At 41.6% G+C, this 15,421-nt stretch overlaps 1 protein-coding gene across 1 annotated transcript; it reads left to right on the forward strand.

Moving 5' to 3' along the window:
* The first annotated feature begins 12,492 nt into the window (after positions 1 to 12,492).
* Positions 12,493 to 15,421, forward strand: CALHM6 (calcium homeostasis modulator family member 6). Its single transcript, XM_010171645.1, has 2 exons — positions 12,493 to 13,026; positions 15,005 to 15,421. The coding sequence occupies exons 1-2, from the start codon at positions 12,493 to 12,495 to the stop codon at positions 15,419 to 15,421; spliced, it is 951 nt and encodes a 316-aa protein (XP_010169947.1).

Genomic DNA, 15,421 nt, shown 5'->3' on the forward strand with positions numbered 1-15,421 from the left:
GATTTGTTTCTGAGGGCATTCTTTTTTATACAGAATTGGGTTTGCATTTAGTGTGTTTTCATTTCAGGCTGCTATGGATGTCTCTGGACATTCTCTTAAGAAAAGGACATTCAAACGCAAGGCAGATCTTAGCAGTAGATGTAATTTCTCTCTGCCAAACCAAAGAATGCTTCAATATGGCACACTCCTGTATAATTATTGCAGACCCTTACATCACATCTTCTCTTCCATGCTTTCCAGTCTGGCGTGGTGGGAAATGGCATTTGAGTCAGTACTTGCCAAGGGAGAGACTCAACACCTAGTAGGTTGTAGCAGAAGGCAAATACAGGGCTAACTCCAAGTATAAAGGAACAGAATTCTCAGGAAAAAAAACAAAACCCTCTATCTTTTAGTCAAGTGTAGACTGTAGAAGGATGAACACTGTAGGGTCTGTTCTCAATTTTACAAGGCAGGGTTTCACAGAAGTTTTCTGTATTTTGAAGCATGTCTTAGTAGGGAAATAATGTCCTAGATCATTGCCCTTCCATATGCAATTGTAAAAATACAAACAATAAACCAAAGCGATCCTGTGGTAACCTCAGCAATTGCCAGTATGGAAAAAGAGATATTAAGGAAGTATTTAATGGGTTTTTTTCTGCTCACATGGCTAGAAACAGAGGGCAGTTAAAATTGTGTGAACAGCCTGTTCTCTGTAAAGCACCAGCAAGGGTTTTGCAAGCTCTTGGTGGCCCCAGGTCAATTATTTGGGGATTAGTGGTAAATGGAATCACGTGGTTTATGACAAAAATAAATTTGACATCTTCACATATATCCCCTTCTGTTCATTAAACTGATTTCAAAAAATCGTAGCTCTTTGACAGAATGGAAGCTCTGTGGAATTGGGACATATCTTTATGTCTTTACAGAAAAACAATTCTTCCAGTACATTTGCTAAATAAAAACATTATAATTGTCTCTGTGGAAAAGTTGTTTTTCTTTGATTTCCTGATAATTACAGTAATTATGTTCATCAGCATTTTGTTCAAACCACAAATCTTCATTTCCTCTTCCTTACACCCATTTAGGTATCTGTTATCTGCAATGCTGCTCTTAAACTTTCTGCAAGTCTGTGTGTTGAAATGTGATGAGCTTTCCTTGTCTAAACATCTTCAGTGAACAGATCAGAATATTTTCACTAGGTTCCAGCTACTGAGCCAGTTCTGAGCACCATATTCACATGCATAAGCCCTACTATGGTCTCCAATGCCTGGATTTATCCAATGAAATTTGGCACACTTAGTCTGAGCAAAGATTTCATTAATTTCTGATCCATGTGTAGTCAGTGGAGAAAGAGAACCTTCAGATAGCTACTCGGTCCACCTAAGACCTTGAAACAACTTCAAGACATACCTTTTCCTTTTCCCTAACTGCAAAAGGCACGTAGGGTGGTTAATCACCAATTTCAAATCACCTGCTTAATTGCTTAAGGTGAAGGGAGCTGAGCCTGGGGAGTGTTGCCCAGTGTAGCTCCATGTTTGTAGTGGTGCCTGCTGAAAGCCTGACTAGATTGTGACAGGATGTGTATCACTGGAAATCTAATTTCTGCCTTTGCATGGTGATGACGCAAAGACACACAGAAGTAACTGTTGGGTTATGTTCAGTTTCAAAGGCACTGTTGGTTAGTTTTTCAATATTAGGTGACACTATTATTGGCCACAAAACACTGAAAAATCAAGATGCAGATACTGTTGCAGTTTGGTTGTATGGCCTGGCACATCCCTCCACTGGGAGCCGGTGCCATAAAATTGCTCCAGGGTAATTGAGGAAGTCATTATGCCTTATAAGGAAATAACCTGTGCTTGTGCCTCCATGTCCTCTTTGCAGACTTATGAACCTTCAGGAAAATAAAGAGCTGTGGTAGTTTTTAGCCTGTGTTAGGCGAATGTCAACAGTGGAGTTCATACAAATATTTCACTTTATTTCATGTCTATCCATATTTACCCTGTGTCAATTTGCTGTTGCTTTGAACAATCAGGTATAGAAAGCCAACCTGTAGTCTAGAAGGCTTTTGAGAAATACCTGCATTTCTTGATCCGCTTTGTAGCATGGCATCTGAATTCTAGCATGGGATTTGTGTAGCTGTCAAATGAAACTGCAGAATTACAGAGATTAGAAAGTAAGTTATGGTCATGCACATTAGCTCTCATTTACACTACATTGTTCTAGCACTGCAAAGGAAAAAAAGGGAAAGAGGTGGTTGCAAGAGCTGCCTATGCTCACAGCCAGGTCTTAAAGCAAGTTTTAAAGCAGAACAGCATTCAAATGAATAGTGTAGATGCGATGATAGAGTGAAGGGAAATGAACTGTACCAGTCTGTCCTCTTGAATGGGAGACCAGACCCATTTCAGCATAAAGTGGGAATCCAGGGGTTTTCCAACCTGTGCTTGGTTTGCATCTGATACCTTTCTGTTGAAGATTTATGAGTTACTGGCATATGACCATCATTACTGGCCACTCTGAACTCCACTTACACAGATGTAACTTGGATTCAGATAGGGCAACTAAAGTTTGTTTCAACTAATGTTGAAGCTGTAATTGTTCTGTTTTGGTTACTAAAATAATCTTGTGTACTTTCTTACTTATTCTTTTCCAGCCTTTAAAAAGTCCCTCTCCAACGGTTGTGTAAGTTTTGTTTCCATTCTGTGTTTCCATTCTTCTTCTCACTCTCATTCTTTATCAAAGATCAAAATTTTTTAATTGAATTTGAAGCAAATGGAAGAACAGATGGTCCCATGCCATCAGCAGCCAGTTACTTGGGCTGTTGGGTAGAAGTAGCTGTGTCACAGTGAAGAAACAGTGCAAGCCCTCAGATGGCAGCATACACTGAAAAAACTGAGCTGCCCTTGCTTTGCTAGGAAGTGTGATACAGGTAAATGGGGTCAGCCCAGATGTCCTGGCTCGTGGGAAGGCTGGGGAAGGTTGGTGTTCCTCAACGCTTTCTGACATGAGAGGATGCTGTTCTCGCCTTTGTGTCTTTTGTCTGGAATGCAAGAGAGAAGCAGTCTTAGTGAGCTCTATGTCCATGTCAGAAGCACTTAGCAGTAGTTTTGTCTAGATTAGGTATACTGAACAACTTTTGAAATGTCACTGTATGGTACCCAATAGTGAAGTTATCTTTCACTCCTTATTTTACATGGATTCACAACACCACGGTGTTTCTCACACTTGCCTCTGCTCCCATTCTTATTCTTTTTGGTTTCTAAAAATGTTAATTTTCTGCATCTCTGGCCCAAGAAGATGGCTATCCTACAACTGGGTGTATGTGGATGGGTTCCTGTATTTATCTGAGACCCTGCTGACCTCGCTCAGTTTCTCCTCAATAGCTGATGTGCAGTCATGCATGCTTCATTTCAGGGTTGCAGTCTAAATTAGTCTACAGTTAGTTCAGTGAATTCTGAACAAAGTGAATGGGAAATCAGCCCACAGGTAGCGGTGTGCATGTTTGAGGATGGAATCTGGTTCTTACATTTTTTTAATCATTTTTTGAAGTCAGCTAAAATTGGCTGTGTATGTTATATACCTCATTGCAACTAAGGGAAGCAAAGGGAATGGAGCACATTACCTCATTTCTTAAAACTTACAAGGTCAAAGCTCTGAAATATACATAAAATATACAAAGTTGGCCTTTGTATTTGCCACTGATGAAAAGTTCTTTATTAGTGTTTGAGAGCATAGAGTGTTTGTAAACAGCTGTATTTCTGCACCGGGACATCACATTCACATTTATTTTGTTTTCAAAAGTTTTAGTTGTGAGCAAACATAATTTTGTCTCACTTTAATCCCTTTTCCCTTTGTTAAAATTCAGTAAAGTAACTTCAGGCTGTTAAGTCAGACTCAGCTAACAAAGCCAAGATATTTTCTGTCCTGTCTCGGCAGTTGTCTACAGGAGCACTCTGCAACAGGAGGCCTATGTGATCCAGTGCCGGTGTGTCCATACTGTCATCAATGCACAAACTGTTTTCTAAATGAGTTTGACCTTGAAATAGGTAATGTAAAAGCACTTCAAAGAAAGAGCTCAGGACCCTTTCAAGGGGGTAAGGAATGTAGCTGTTGTCTGCTCGAGGTAGGCAGGAGAACTGGACCCAACTACACAATACATGAGTGCATTCTAAAAAATACTCTGAAAAACAAGATTATCATTTGGTCTTCCTCAAAAGCTGGCATCAGTTTTTCTCCTCATAATAACTGTTACATATGGGTGACTAATTTAAATTTGTGCTTGCTTTCATTGCTACTCTACAGTGCGTAGTGGCTGCAGCCACTTAAGTCGATAGGAAAACCAATAATTTCATGAGAATTTACATTTCATCTTCAGTTTTCAGTGAAAGTGAGCATGACAGCAGTGGCCATGAGATTCTAAGGAGCACGTGAATCCATATATACAAGGCCATATCCTCTCTGCTTTAATTCAAATTAGTAAAAATAGCAAGAGAACAATGTAAATAATGCATAGTGGTAGTGATGTTCTTGTGGTAATGGAATTACGCAGTTAAATCCCACAGATTTGTTCTCAGTCAGATTCCAAAAGGCAGAAAAAAGCAGGAGGAGAGATGCCGTTGGCATGCCTTTATATATCCATGCTCTCCACAAGAATCCCTGCAACACTATCAGAGTGGGAATCTTCAGTATACTGAAAGAAAAATGGTGGGATCCTCATAGTCCCCCTGGGCCTCAGTGATACTGTGAAAGCTGTGTTCTTCTCATCTGTTCTCAGGTAAGCTTTAACCTGTGGGTGTAAGGTGAGCTGGGACTTCAGAGCTCTTCAGTTCAGATTCTAACTCAAGGCTGCCCAACATACAGTCCCACCCATCTCGGCTGCAGATACTCACCAGTCACAAAAAGGAAAAGCACTGTGGAAAGATAACCATGAGGAATGGAATGTGACCCCCATTTGTCTGGCTGGTAGCCTGCTCTGTGTATAAAACTGTTGGCAAAGACATCCATCCAGCAAGATCTCCATGACAGCCCACTCCCAGCTTCCCTCTTTCCTAAGAAACTCTGATATATGGGCAGGCAGCAGCGTACTGATGTTCGCATGCACAGCACACACACAGAAAGGTTGGCATGTGTCATGCCTACTACACGTGACTTGTATCACATTCAGTCATTTGATAGGACAGGGTCCAGTACATATGTCCTCCATGACATACGTAGTGTATCCCACTGTAACAGTAAAATTGGGCATTGCCACCTAAGGAAGGGGCACTTGCTTTTTCCTCACACATAAGCCTGTTGTAGGCAATGAGCTGTGGCACAGGTATATGCCTCTATGAGGAAAGAAGCTCCCAATCTTGTTATCTTGTTTGCCATCTTCTCCCAATATATCTAGCCACTCCTTCAGCTAAATGCACATATAACATTTCCCCCAGATACTACCTTTCCTGCCAGGTTCCTCAGGCTGATAAAAGAAAACAACAGTCATAGCATTTATGATGAATTTCCAGAAGTTTAGGGACTCAGAGGAAAATTTCTTAGCATTTGAAATGTATTGTTGTGTAAGATATTTGGCATTATATTGTGACCTTTTTCCCCTTTGACTTGTGCCCAAAATTACCAGTGATTTTACTGGTTTCACTCCTAACTGGCCCTGGGACAACCAAGAGGAAAGCTGTACCCCTCCAACCTCCAGGGCTGTTCTACCATGAACAATAATCCATAGCAAAAGGATATATGAATTTATGACTTTCACTAAAACATTAACATACATTTTTTCACCAGTAAGCACTTTCATTCCAAACGTTACACACAGTCTAGCTATGTACCTACCACGAGTGGGAAGACAACTTTCAACTAGGTGGAATTATTCTAAAATAAGGAGTATAAAATCCCTGGTTTTCCACTTTGTCTTCATAAAGGTTATAACTCAGGAAGCTAGGAATGCCAGGAAAGATGGTCCCATTGGATCTGCCCACAGGAAATGCCAAAGAAGAAAACTTGAGGAGGATGGGGCGTGGAAAATTCCCTAGGCTGCCACACTGCTGTGAGTAAGCTAGATGAATTCAACCTGTGGCAAGAGAGAGCAGGTGATCACCATATGCATTTCTTTTTCTCCTTAAAGGACAGGACTGTCTTTAGGATGATGAGCTGAAATCTTTAGGACATGCTAAGGAAGGCCAAGTTTCTTCATGACCTAGTAGAGATGCTAAAGCAGTTATAGTAGATCTTAACTGACAGTTATAGTCTAAAACTGTATTCACTTCTCTCATGCTTGTTTGTTTTTGGGGTTTTTTTGTTTTGTTTTGTTTTTTATCAAGCAAAGTAATTGTATTCTTTCATTTATTAAGTTTGCCAGGTAATGAACACCAAGTGAGTGGTGACTGTGATTGACCCATTGGCAATGGTGAGATCCCATTTCCCCAGTGAGTGGTGAACAGTATACAGTGGATTAGTCTTAAAACATCATGTATCTTACTCTGCCCAAGGCTCCGTAGGACATTCCTCCAATAAGCTCTGTGGGGCATCTGGCTTCGACAGCAGAAGTGGTAAACTCTGGTAAAACACCATCTTGTACACCTTGAAAATTTTCCTGTGGTGGACCCAACTGCAGATTGCTAGCAATGGGAAAATGGGTAGAGGATCAGAGTCCCTGGGAGGGCACTAAAATAACTCCCCCTTTATGTGAGGTAAAGGAATATAGATGGTGTTGAATAATGCTATAAAGTACTTACAGCTGCAAATGCCTCGCAAATAAAATGGCAATGATGATGGAGAATTTGAGCATTACAGAATAAATGCAGGCAAGCCCAGAGACTCGGAAAGTTACTGCTAACACAAAATATAGGCAACTGGAAATGCTTTCTCCTTATATCCAATCTATCATTCTTTCCTTCTGAATCATATCTTCCTACTAAAAAAAAAAATGTTGTACCTTCTCCCCAATGGCAGGACAGGTTGGCAGCAGGACTAGCTGCATATAAAAGGCAGGTACTGAAAGTGTACACACAAGTGCTGTTGAGTTCAGCCTTTAATACAAGCCAGACATAGCTACCATAGGGTTTGGCACAGTTCATACATCTGTGGTAAGCTGAAACAGCTTGGGTATTCTGCAGGTAGGGAATGAGATTGATTAGAAAAGTTATATGGGCAAGTAAGGTTGAGGACCAGAAGTCAGAAACTTTTCAATTTTGCAAGAACAAAACTCAGTTCCAGGAAGCAGACCATTTCCATTTCTAGACATCCCTTGTGGTCATAATTGCTGAATGAAGAGGAGAAAGAATGTTCATTCTGCAGAGAGAAATGCATGCTAAATTTCAATTACCTGCTATATCTAGTATATCATGTAGGCTGTTTGGTGGGAGAGGGGTTGAAAAATCTGCAGTGAAGTCTGGTCAGCCATCATTTGCTTTGACAAAGTAGTGCTTCCGAGTGAAGTTGTCTTCCTCTAGGGGTACATTAGAAGTAGTAGCTATTGCTATTAACTTCTTTTCACTGGTAAAAGTGTATTAATATTTTTGAGCAGCTTCTTCCACATGTTGGATTGGTTTGCCTGTCTTCTAAACTTACTAAGAAGAAATGTGCGCTTGCAGCCCAGAAGGCCAACCGTATGCTGGGCTGCATCAAGAGAAGCATGGCCAGCAGGTCGAGGGAGGTGATTCTCCCACTCTAATCTGCTCTTGTAAGGCCCCACCTGGAATACTGTGTCCAGTCCTGGAGCCCCCATCACAAGAGAGACATGGACCAGTTAGAACGAGTCCAGAGGAGGCCACCAGGATGATCCAAGGGCTGGAGCACCTCTCCTATGAGGACAGGCTGAGAGAGTTGGGGCTGTTCAGCCTGGAAAAGAGAAGGCTCCGGGGAGATCTTATAGCGGCCTTCCAATACCTGAAGGGGCCTACAAGAAAGCTCGGGAAGGACTTTTCATAAGGGCAGTTAAAAACAAAACAAGGGCAAATGACTTTAAGCTGAAAGAGGGCAGGTTTAGATTAGATATTAGGAAGTAGCTTTTCACTGTGAGGGTGGTGAGACACTGGAATAGGTTGCCCAAGGACGTTGTGGATATCCCCTCCCTGGAAGTGTTTAAGGCCAGGCTGGATGAGGCTTTGAGCAGCCTGGTCTAGTAGAAGATGTCCCTGTTGATGGCAGGGGGTTGGAACTAGATGATCTTTAAGGTCCCTTCCAACCCAAACCATTCTATGATTCTATGATTCCATAAATGACTGTCATCCCATCACAGGAAGACTGATTAGGTTTCTCTTTTCATTCTTAACTTACTCACCTGATTTTGCCCAGAGGAGTCCGTGAATTTATTGGCATAACTTAGATAGCCGCATGTGGACAGCTTTGAAAGGGATAAGGTCTCAGCTCTTGCACTGCCTTACTGTTTGAAAAAAATTCTTAAAGTAACAGAATTTGGGCAGCAAAGGCACCCAGAATGGGAAAGTGGAGACAGGGGAAAGGAGCGTACTACCATGAAATGAAATACTAGTTAATTAGTTAAAGTTTAAAAAGAGGAAGAAGGATTAACTGAATGGAAAAGTAAAGAGTATATTTTGCAGCATATGATCAGACAACATTAGGCCACACACACAATAGAGAAGGAGTGGAACAGAATCAAACCTCAGCTGTTCAGCAGTTCCAAGACAGCAAGATATGGTGGCATAACCTGAAGCAAGGACACATGAAATACAAAACATTTATAATAAGAGTATAGAACTATTTTGGGTTTAATATGCTTAAATTTGCAAAGTAATTTTTGTCATTTCATTTTCCATAATAAATGAAAAAGATTGAGCTTTGTTTTCTTAGAACTGGCTAGTTGACCACCAAGGGTGATTTACCTGATTAAAAATGAGTTAACTTTATAATTGGCCTCAGTAAGTCTCCCTAATTTCATCATAAAACCTGACAACTTCTACCTTTCTAATCCTATGAAAATATATTTTCTTATAAACTCGGCAAATATTTTTCACTTAATCCACAGCCAACACTTAAAGAATCGCACAGATTTATTTATGGCACATATAGATTGTAGATTAGTGTAGATTTAACAGTAAAGCCCTCACACTGCTGCTTGCTGTAGGACACTTGGACTGGGTTACAGGACGCTCCCCATCCACAAATGAGACCTGTAGTGAACCTGTAGTGTTAAAACAGCAGCAGTAAACAATAGCAAGAGAAAAGGAATGTAATGGCTTGTGTGACTCTGTACCAGAGTTCACCCATCAGAGCCTCCTTCAGAGCTATGCTAGGCTTTGCAGACCTGGTTCCTTCCTACTTGCTAAAATTTGTTTTAAGCCAAAAACTGCTAATAAACGTAATGCCTTAAAATAACAGTATAACATACACAAATGCTTGTAAGCTGTACATGCTCAGTCACAGTACTACTTCTCAGGCTGCTGCCCTGCTAAGTATTAGTACTATTAATGATTTATGTGGTGACACTGAGCTGTGTGACACTTCACAAACATGTGAGAAGACTCGTTCAACCGTAAAGTCAGAATACTTTCCTTGGTTTCACAAACCGAAGTAATGGGCCACCAGGGGAGGTCAGTCTGCCTGGAGAGTAGGTACAGATCTGCTTGCAGTCAAGACCCTTGCTAATTAAGCATTAATTTCACCTGGAACAAGACAAAAGGCATTACAAGAATTTGTTGTTGGAAATCTGGGCTCTTCACCAGGTACGCATAGAGGCAATCAACACACTGAGTCAAAATATTTGTCTTTATTGCTAGTCTGCAGAGTAGGGTGCTGGGCATTTAACAACAGCCAGCACTGCTCTCAAAAACATACAGGGTCTTTTACACAAAACTGCAACAAAGAAGAAATTACGTTAAAATAGTTGCTTGGTTACTTGTACAAAAGTTAGGTTGTGCATGTCCTAATTCTGATCTAACTCATTGTACTAGGGTGGTCCTAAATTTATGTACAAATTCTCCACCTAGAGGTGTGGTTTTTAGTATTATAATTACCTAAGATTACTATAGGATATACTCTTATCTTAGCTTTATTCCATAATCGTACATATATTTCTCAGTTGGCAACTACGACACCGTTAAGCAGAAATTTACAGCTTTCTTATCTTGGAGCTTTCTAAGCTGTCTTTGTTTAAGTTTAGGTACATTCCAAGGCTGAGGTTGGGTGCTTTTCCCTCAGTTATACAAGCCTGCCTAATTGCTCAGTTTGGAAACTCTGTAACTTTTAACCCTTTCTTTTGACATCAGATTTTCCTAGAATAAAAAGACTGTTTCATATGTCTTTTTGAACTGGGCACTGAGAAATGCAGCTTACAACTCTTCCACTTGAAGAAGGAAGTCCAGTTGTAAAAAGAAAACCAGCATAGAGGTGCTCTTTTCCATTGTATCCATGGATGTATAAGAGTTATGACTAATAAGAGGAAGTTCAGCTTGATAAGGCTAATGACAGGAATTTGGGACAGGATGGGCCTTGGTCAGAGAAACTAGAAAGAGAATGATTCATAGAAAAACAAAACCAGGCTTTTCCTATTCCGAACAAACAGCAAATGTCCCAGCAAAAAAAACCCAAAACCAAACAACTATTGTAAGGGCTTACTAACATGACTAAAACAAGATCTACTCAATACATACTGGCAAAGATCCCCAGCACACATAGAATCATATAATCATAGAATGGTTTGGGTTGGAAGGGACCTTTCAAGATCATCTAGTCCAACCCCCCTGCAGTGATCACAGACATCTTCAACTAGATCAGGTTGCTCAGAGCCCTGTCCAGTCTGACCTCAAATGTTTCCAGGGATGGGGCTTCTACCACCTCTCTGGGAAACCTGTTCCAGTGTTTCACCATCCTCATTGTAAAAACTTTTCTCCTTATATCTAGTCTAAATCTACCCTCTTTTAACTTAAAACCATTATGGCATGTTTTCCTCAGCAGCAGCAGCTCAGTGGTGAGCATTACATGGCTGGTGCGAGCCCAGCAGCCACCTGCATCAGGCTGCATGCTCTGGTGTCTCCATGCCATCTACTCACCTGCCCAAACACCTGCAAGGACTCTTTGGAAGGTTTAAATTGCTCCCAAAGTTCACTGAAACTAATTTAGATTTTCACAGAATTTTGACAAGCCATTGTGTTTTCACCATGCTTGGTTCCTGCAGCCCCGGGTATGGCATGGAATGATACAGGCAGCATCACACATTCCTGTCTTGCCTGAAGTAGCTAGTACCAAAATCAGGCTGTCCCAGCTGGAGGCAATATTTGCCTGAGCCTGGAGTGAGCCTCTGGCTTTGTGGTTAACCTCTGTTGCTTGACAATGCCCAAGAAGAATCAGTGCCGTATAAATTACAGCATTCGAAATCTGATCAGGATGAATTGAGCTTGCTGATGCACCCAGTGAGGCCAGAGAGCTCCTGGTTCATGCAAGAGGCAGGTGATTGTGAGTCTAAAATCCTGGATAAGTGGCTGTGGCAGAAGAAGATGGCAGTGATCACCGGCTCCCTGGCTGGCTGCACATCTGGGTGTCACCAAGCATGTGACAACAGCAAAATACCACACTGCCTACATCATCTCAGAGAGCTTCAGCTACATGACAACGAGCAAGCAATAGAGCTTCAACTTCCTTAATTCTGAGCACCAGTTTACCTCATCTAGATTTAGACAAGACAAACCTTAGCTAGGAACCTGGTCCAGCTACCTCAGGGTGTGAATGAAACCTACGAATTCAAGCAGCAAACTTTTTCAGAGGCAGCTCAGTTTTCCAAGCCCTGGAATCACTTCCAGATATTTTTCTTCATTATGCAAGTCTTTTCCATCATTTTTCCACTTCATGCCATCTGCTTAGTTTCTGTTGGTTTAGGGGTGGGTTTTTTCTGGGCTACAAAGCTGCTGCTCCCTGCTATGGAGGAGGGAGTCCAAAGTCTAATTCCTGACAAGTGGTACTGCTGTGACTGGAGCTTCAGTGGAAACCACTTGCTGGGTGTGTACTAGCTAATTTGCTCTAACTACTTTAAAAAGATTAATCAATTACCTTGAAAAATTAACATCATTATAGTTTAATTTTCTTCCATAACAGAACAAGCATATTGTATTGTTTGTATTGTTAATAATAAGGCAGGACAAAAAACTGTACATAGTTCTGTGTGGTTTTCTCACATTTTATTCACACTTTGAATCTGTTGCCTCACTCAAAAATTTTTCACTTAAAAGATGATGAAGTTTAAGCCACTGCTAGTTACAATGCGGACATATGTAGACAAATACATACTGTTTTTAGAGAAAGAAAGATAGATCTTTGCTGTTTTGATGTTGATTACTGGGGTGGGTTTCCACTGTGTTCTCCATTTGACCTTGACATTGTGCAGTGGCCCATGGTCTTCTGTTTCCTCTAAGGAGAGCTGCTTCTACATCTCACTGCATCAGCATCCCAAAGGGAAAGTGAAATCTCTGCAAGCTTCTCTAAGCTGTGGGAGCTTTAGGCACTTCTGTTTCTCTTTTCTTTTTCTGGCTGAGATTTCACTCTCCTCGAAGTTACAGGAGGCAGAAAATGGACAAGTTACGTGAGGCACTGGATTTCTGCATCCGCCACCAGACTGTTCTGGGTTACAGCATTGTGTCCCTGCTGACAGCTGCCAGTGAGCACATCTTCTCTTCTGTGGTCTTCAAGTGTCCCTGCAATTCTAGCAACATGCTGTATGGCTCCGTCTTCCTCATAGTGCCTGCCTTCATCCTCTTTCTGCTTGGCTACATGTTGAACGCCAGGACGTGGCGCCTGCTGACGGGCAGCTGCCCTCCGGAGAAGCGCTGCAGCTGCAGCCCCTGGAGAACCTGTGCCCGCTACTGCCTCGCGCTGCTGCCGGTGACAGCCAGAGCCTTGGTGGCCCCCTTCACCTGGATCGCGGTGGCTCTGCTCAGAGCCAGCTTCTACGAGTGCGCGGCCAGCGGGAATGGCCTGGTGAAGAACTTCGTGTGTAAAGATAAAGGACAAGAGTGCCACGAGCTGCTGGTCAAAATACCCTGCGACGAGAAGTTATTGGGGAGGATTCCGGGTGAACTCCTCAGCCTCCAGGCACAGTCCCAGGTAAAGCCTTGCTGCTCTTCTCTTTGTGATCTCCAACCCTGGCTGTGCAATTATAGTGGTGCCTGCTGGGGACAGTAAACAGTCCTTCTCTCTCACGCTGTGTGGTTACCAAGAGTACACGATTAGCAAAAATTCATCAGCAAAAAAAATGCTAACAGGAAGGTAATTAGCATATATTTGTGCTATTTTCTGGTTTTGCTTGTTTGCATGGCAGTTGTTCGGCACTGCTATTGACAAAACCTCCTTCAAAGCTGGGCAGGGAACCAGCCTAGAGACTAGGGCTTCCCACAGCAAGTTTTCTTCTCATTTAACTGAGGCATGGTGAGAGTTCTTCTCTTTTTCCACTTTTACTGCTCTAAATACCTCAAACTTTTGTAAGTACGCATAAGCTGAGGGGAAGCTGAGTCACAAATAGAGACGAAGCTGATGTCTCTTTGCAACAGAGAACTGGCAAGTAAAACCAATAAGGGCAATTTGTTTGACTATAAATCTCGATGCTTGAACTGATTATTAATTTCACACTTGTATTCTAGAGGAATATGTAGGAATATGTAGAATATTCTAGTTAAAATATGTATCTGCCTTGTTAAAGTGTTCTTGTGCTGCAGGCAAACTGCATGATCAAAAAAATAGCACTTGTGAGTGAAACTGAAACCCACAAATTCTGGCAGCACTCCATTTTTTTTCTAGATTTGTTTGTTCTTTGTCTTAACTCCAGTAGAAAAATCAAGTTTTATCACTTTTTCTCAGGAAAACATTAAGGCTGGTTAATGGAGTTAAGTTTATGAGAGATTATAATTACTTAGGTTTTTATAAATTTGTGTTTAGTACAGATGCTTATTAAACAACAACAAAAAAAGTGTTTAACTTTCTTAAATATTTAGCATCCTGCTCCTCCAAGAAAAAGGCTGAAAAGGGGCAAACTCTATACCATTCAATTCAGATAGGGTAAGGAAGGAGCAAAATCAAGGAAGACTGACTGTTACTGGTATTGCAATGAAATCTAAAAGAAACAAACCAGTCAATCAAAACCAGGAAAAAATGTGAGGAGGTTTTATTATTGACTATTATTTTTAATATTGGATCTACTTTCAAGAAAATTAAGAATCAAAAGGAACACAAACTCATTTTTCTTTAGCACTCAATGTTTTTCATTTGGAAAACAAAAAAAAATCAGCCTGAGGTGAAAAGGGATGCAGTGAGATCTCTACCCAGAGCTTCCAGCGGAGTACTACTAGGTACTGGAGGGACCAGCATCTACTAGGACACCTGCTTTAGGTGGGGCCTCTGAGACTTATGCAGTGAGATCTCTACCCAGAGCTTCCAGTGGAGTACTACTAGGTACTGGAGGGAGGGACCAGCATCTACTGGGACACCTGCTTTAGGTGGGGCCTCTGAGACTTATCTAGAGAAGTTAAAATAATGTATAAAAGCAAGGATGAATGCCCATATTTGATAGTTAGGTCGGGGTCCTGCCTACAAAACATACAAGACAGAACTTTCCCTCTGTGCTGTGGCAACTGGCTACTTTCTGCAAGCTCAGACATCAGTGTGAGGAGGTACTTTCCAAGAGCAAATAAAACATAGTCAGGAGGAGGTCTCGTTTGCAGCACCAGAGGTGGACAGGGTGATTCTGCACCCTCTGTACTGTAAATCTGACCCCAGCTGCAGAAACTGCTGGTCAGTGTCTTGCCTTTAAATTTAAAAAAGCTGGATATAACTGAGGAAAGAACTTCACTCTGCCTTCTCTTTTTTTGTTATTCATCCTCAATCCAACAAGATCAGCTCAGGGGTGTGAAGCTCTGTAAGGCTGGCTGAATTGTGTGCATGGGATCCTCTCTTTCCACAGTGAGCAGACTGTTACAGGCACTCCAGGGTATCTTCACTTACAGTTTTCATGTCTGCTTTAATGTTAAGTTCTATACTCCTACAAATGAGCGTGCAAAACCACTGTTAACCCATCTATCTCTTTTCCAAGCTGCTAGGTTGGTTCCTGATAGCCAGCATCATGATTCTGGCACTGATTGCAACATGTTTCAGCCGCTGTTACTCCCCAGTTAGCTATCTTCAGCTCAAGTTCTGGAAAATTTACTCGAAAAAGGAACAGGAGCTCTTTGAGATCAAGGCTAAAGAGCATGCAACAAGGCTGGCAGAAATAAATACAAATTGCTTTTTTGAAGCCACTGACCCAGTACCGTTTCAGACTCCCAGCAACGAAGACTGGCGGAAGATTTCATTCTTGTATACCTTCAGTTCGCAAGAGCCGTATTACAGCATGATACACAAGTATGTTAACACAAACAGAGGCAACAGCATCAGATTTGGGGAAGGAGGTCAGATTCCCCCTGTTTTAGAATTTGTGGATGAAGCAAGTGCAAATGAATCAGGGTTTTAA

Source organism: Antrostomus carolinensis, unplaced genomic scaffold (assembly GCF_000700745.2).
Source record: "Antrostomus carolinensis isolate BGI_N321 unplaced genomic scaffold, ASM70074v2 scaffold10797, whole genome shotgun sequence".
Lineage (NCBI taxonomy): Eukaryota > Metazoa > Chordata > Aves > Caprimulgiformes > Caprimulgidae > Antrostomus > Antrostomus carolinensis.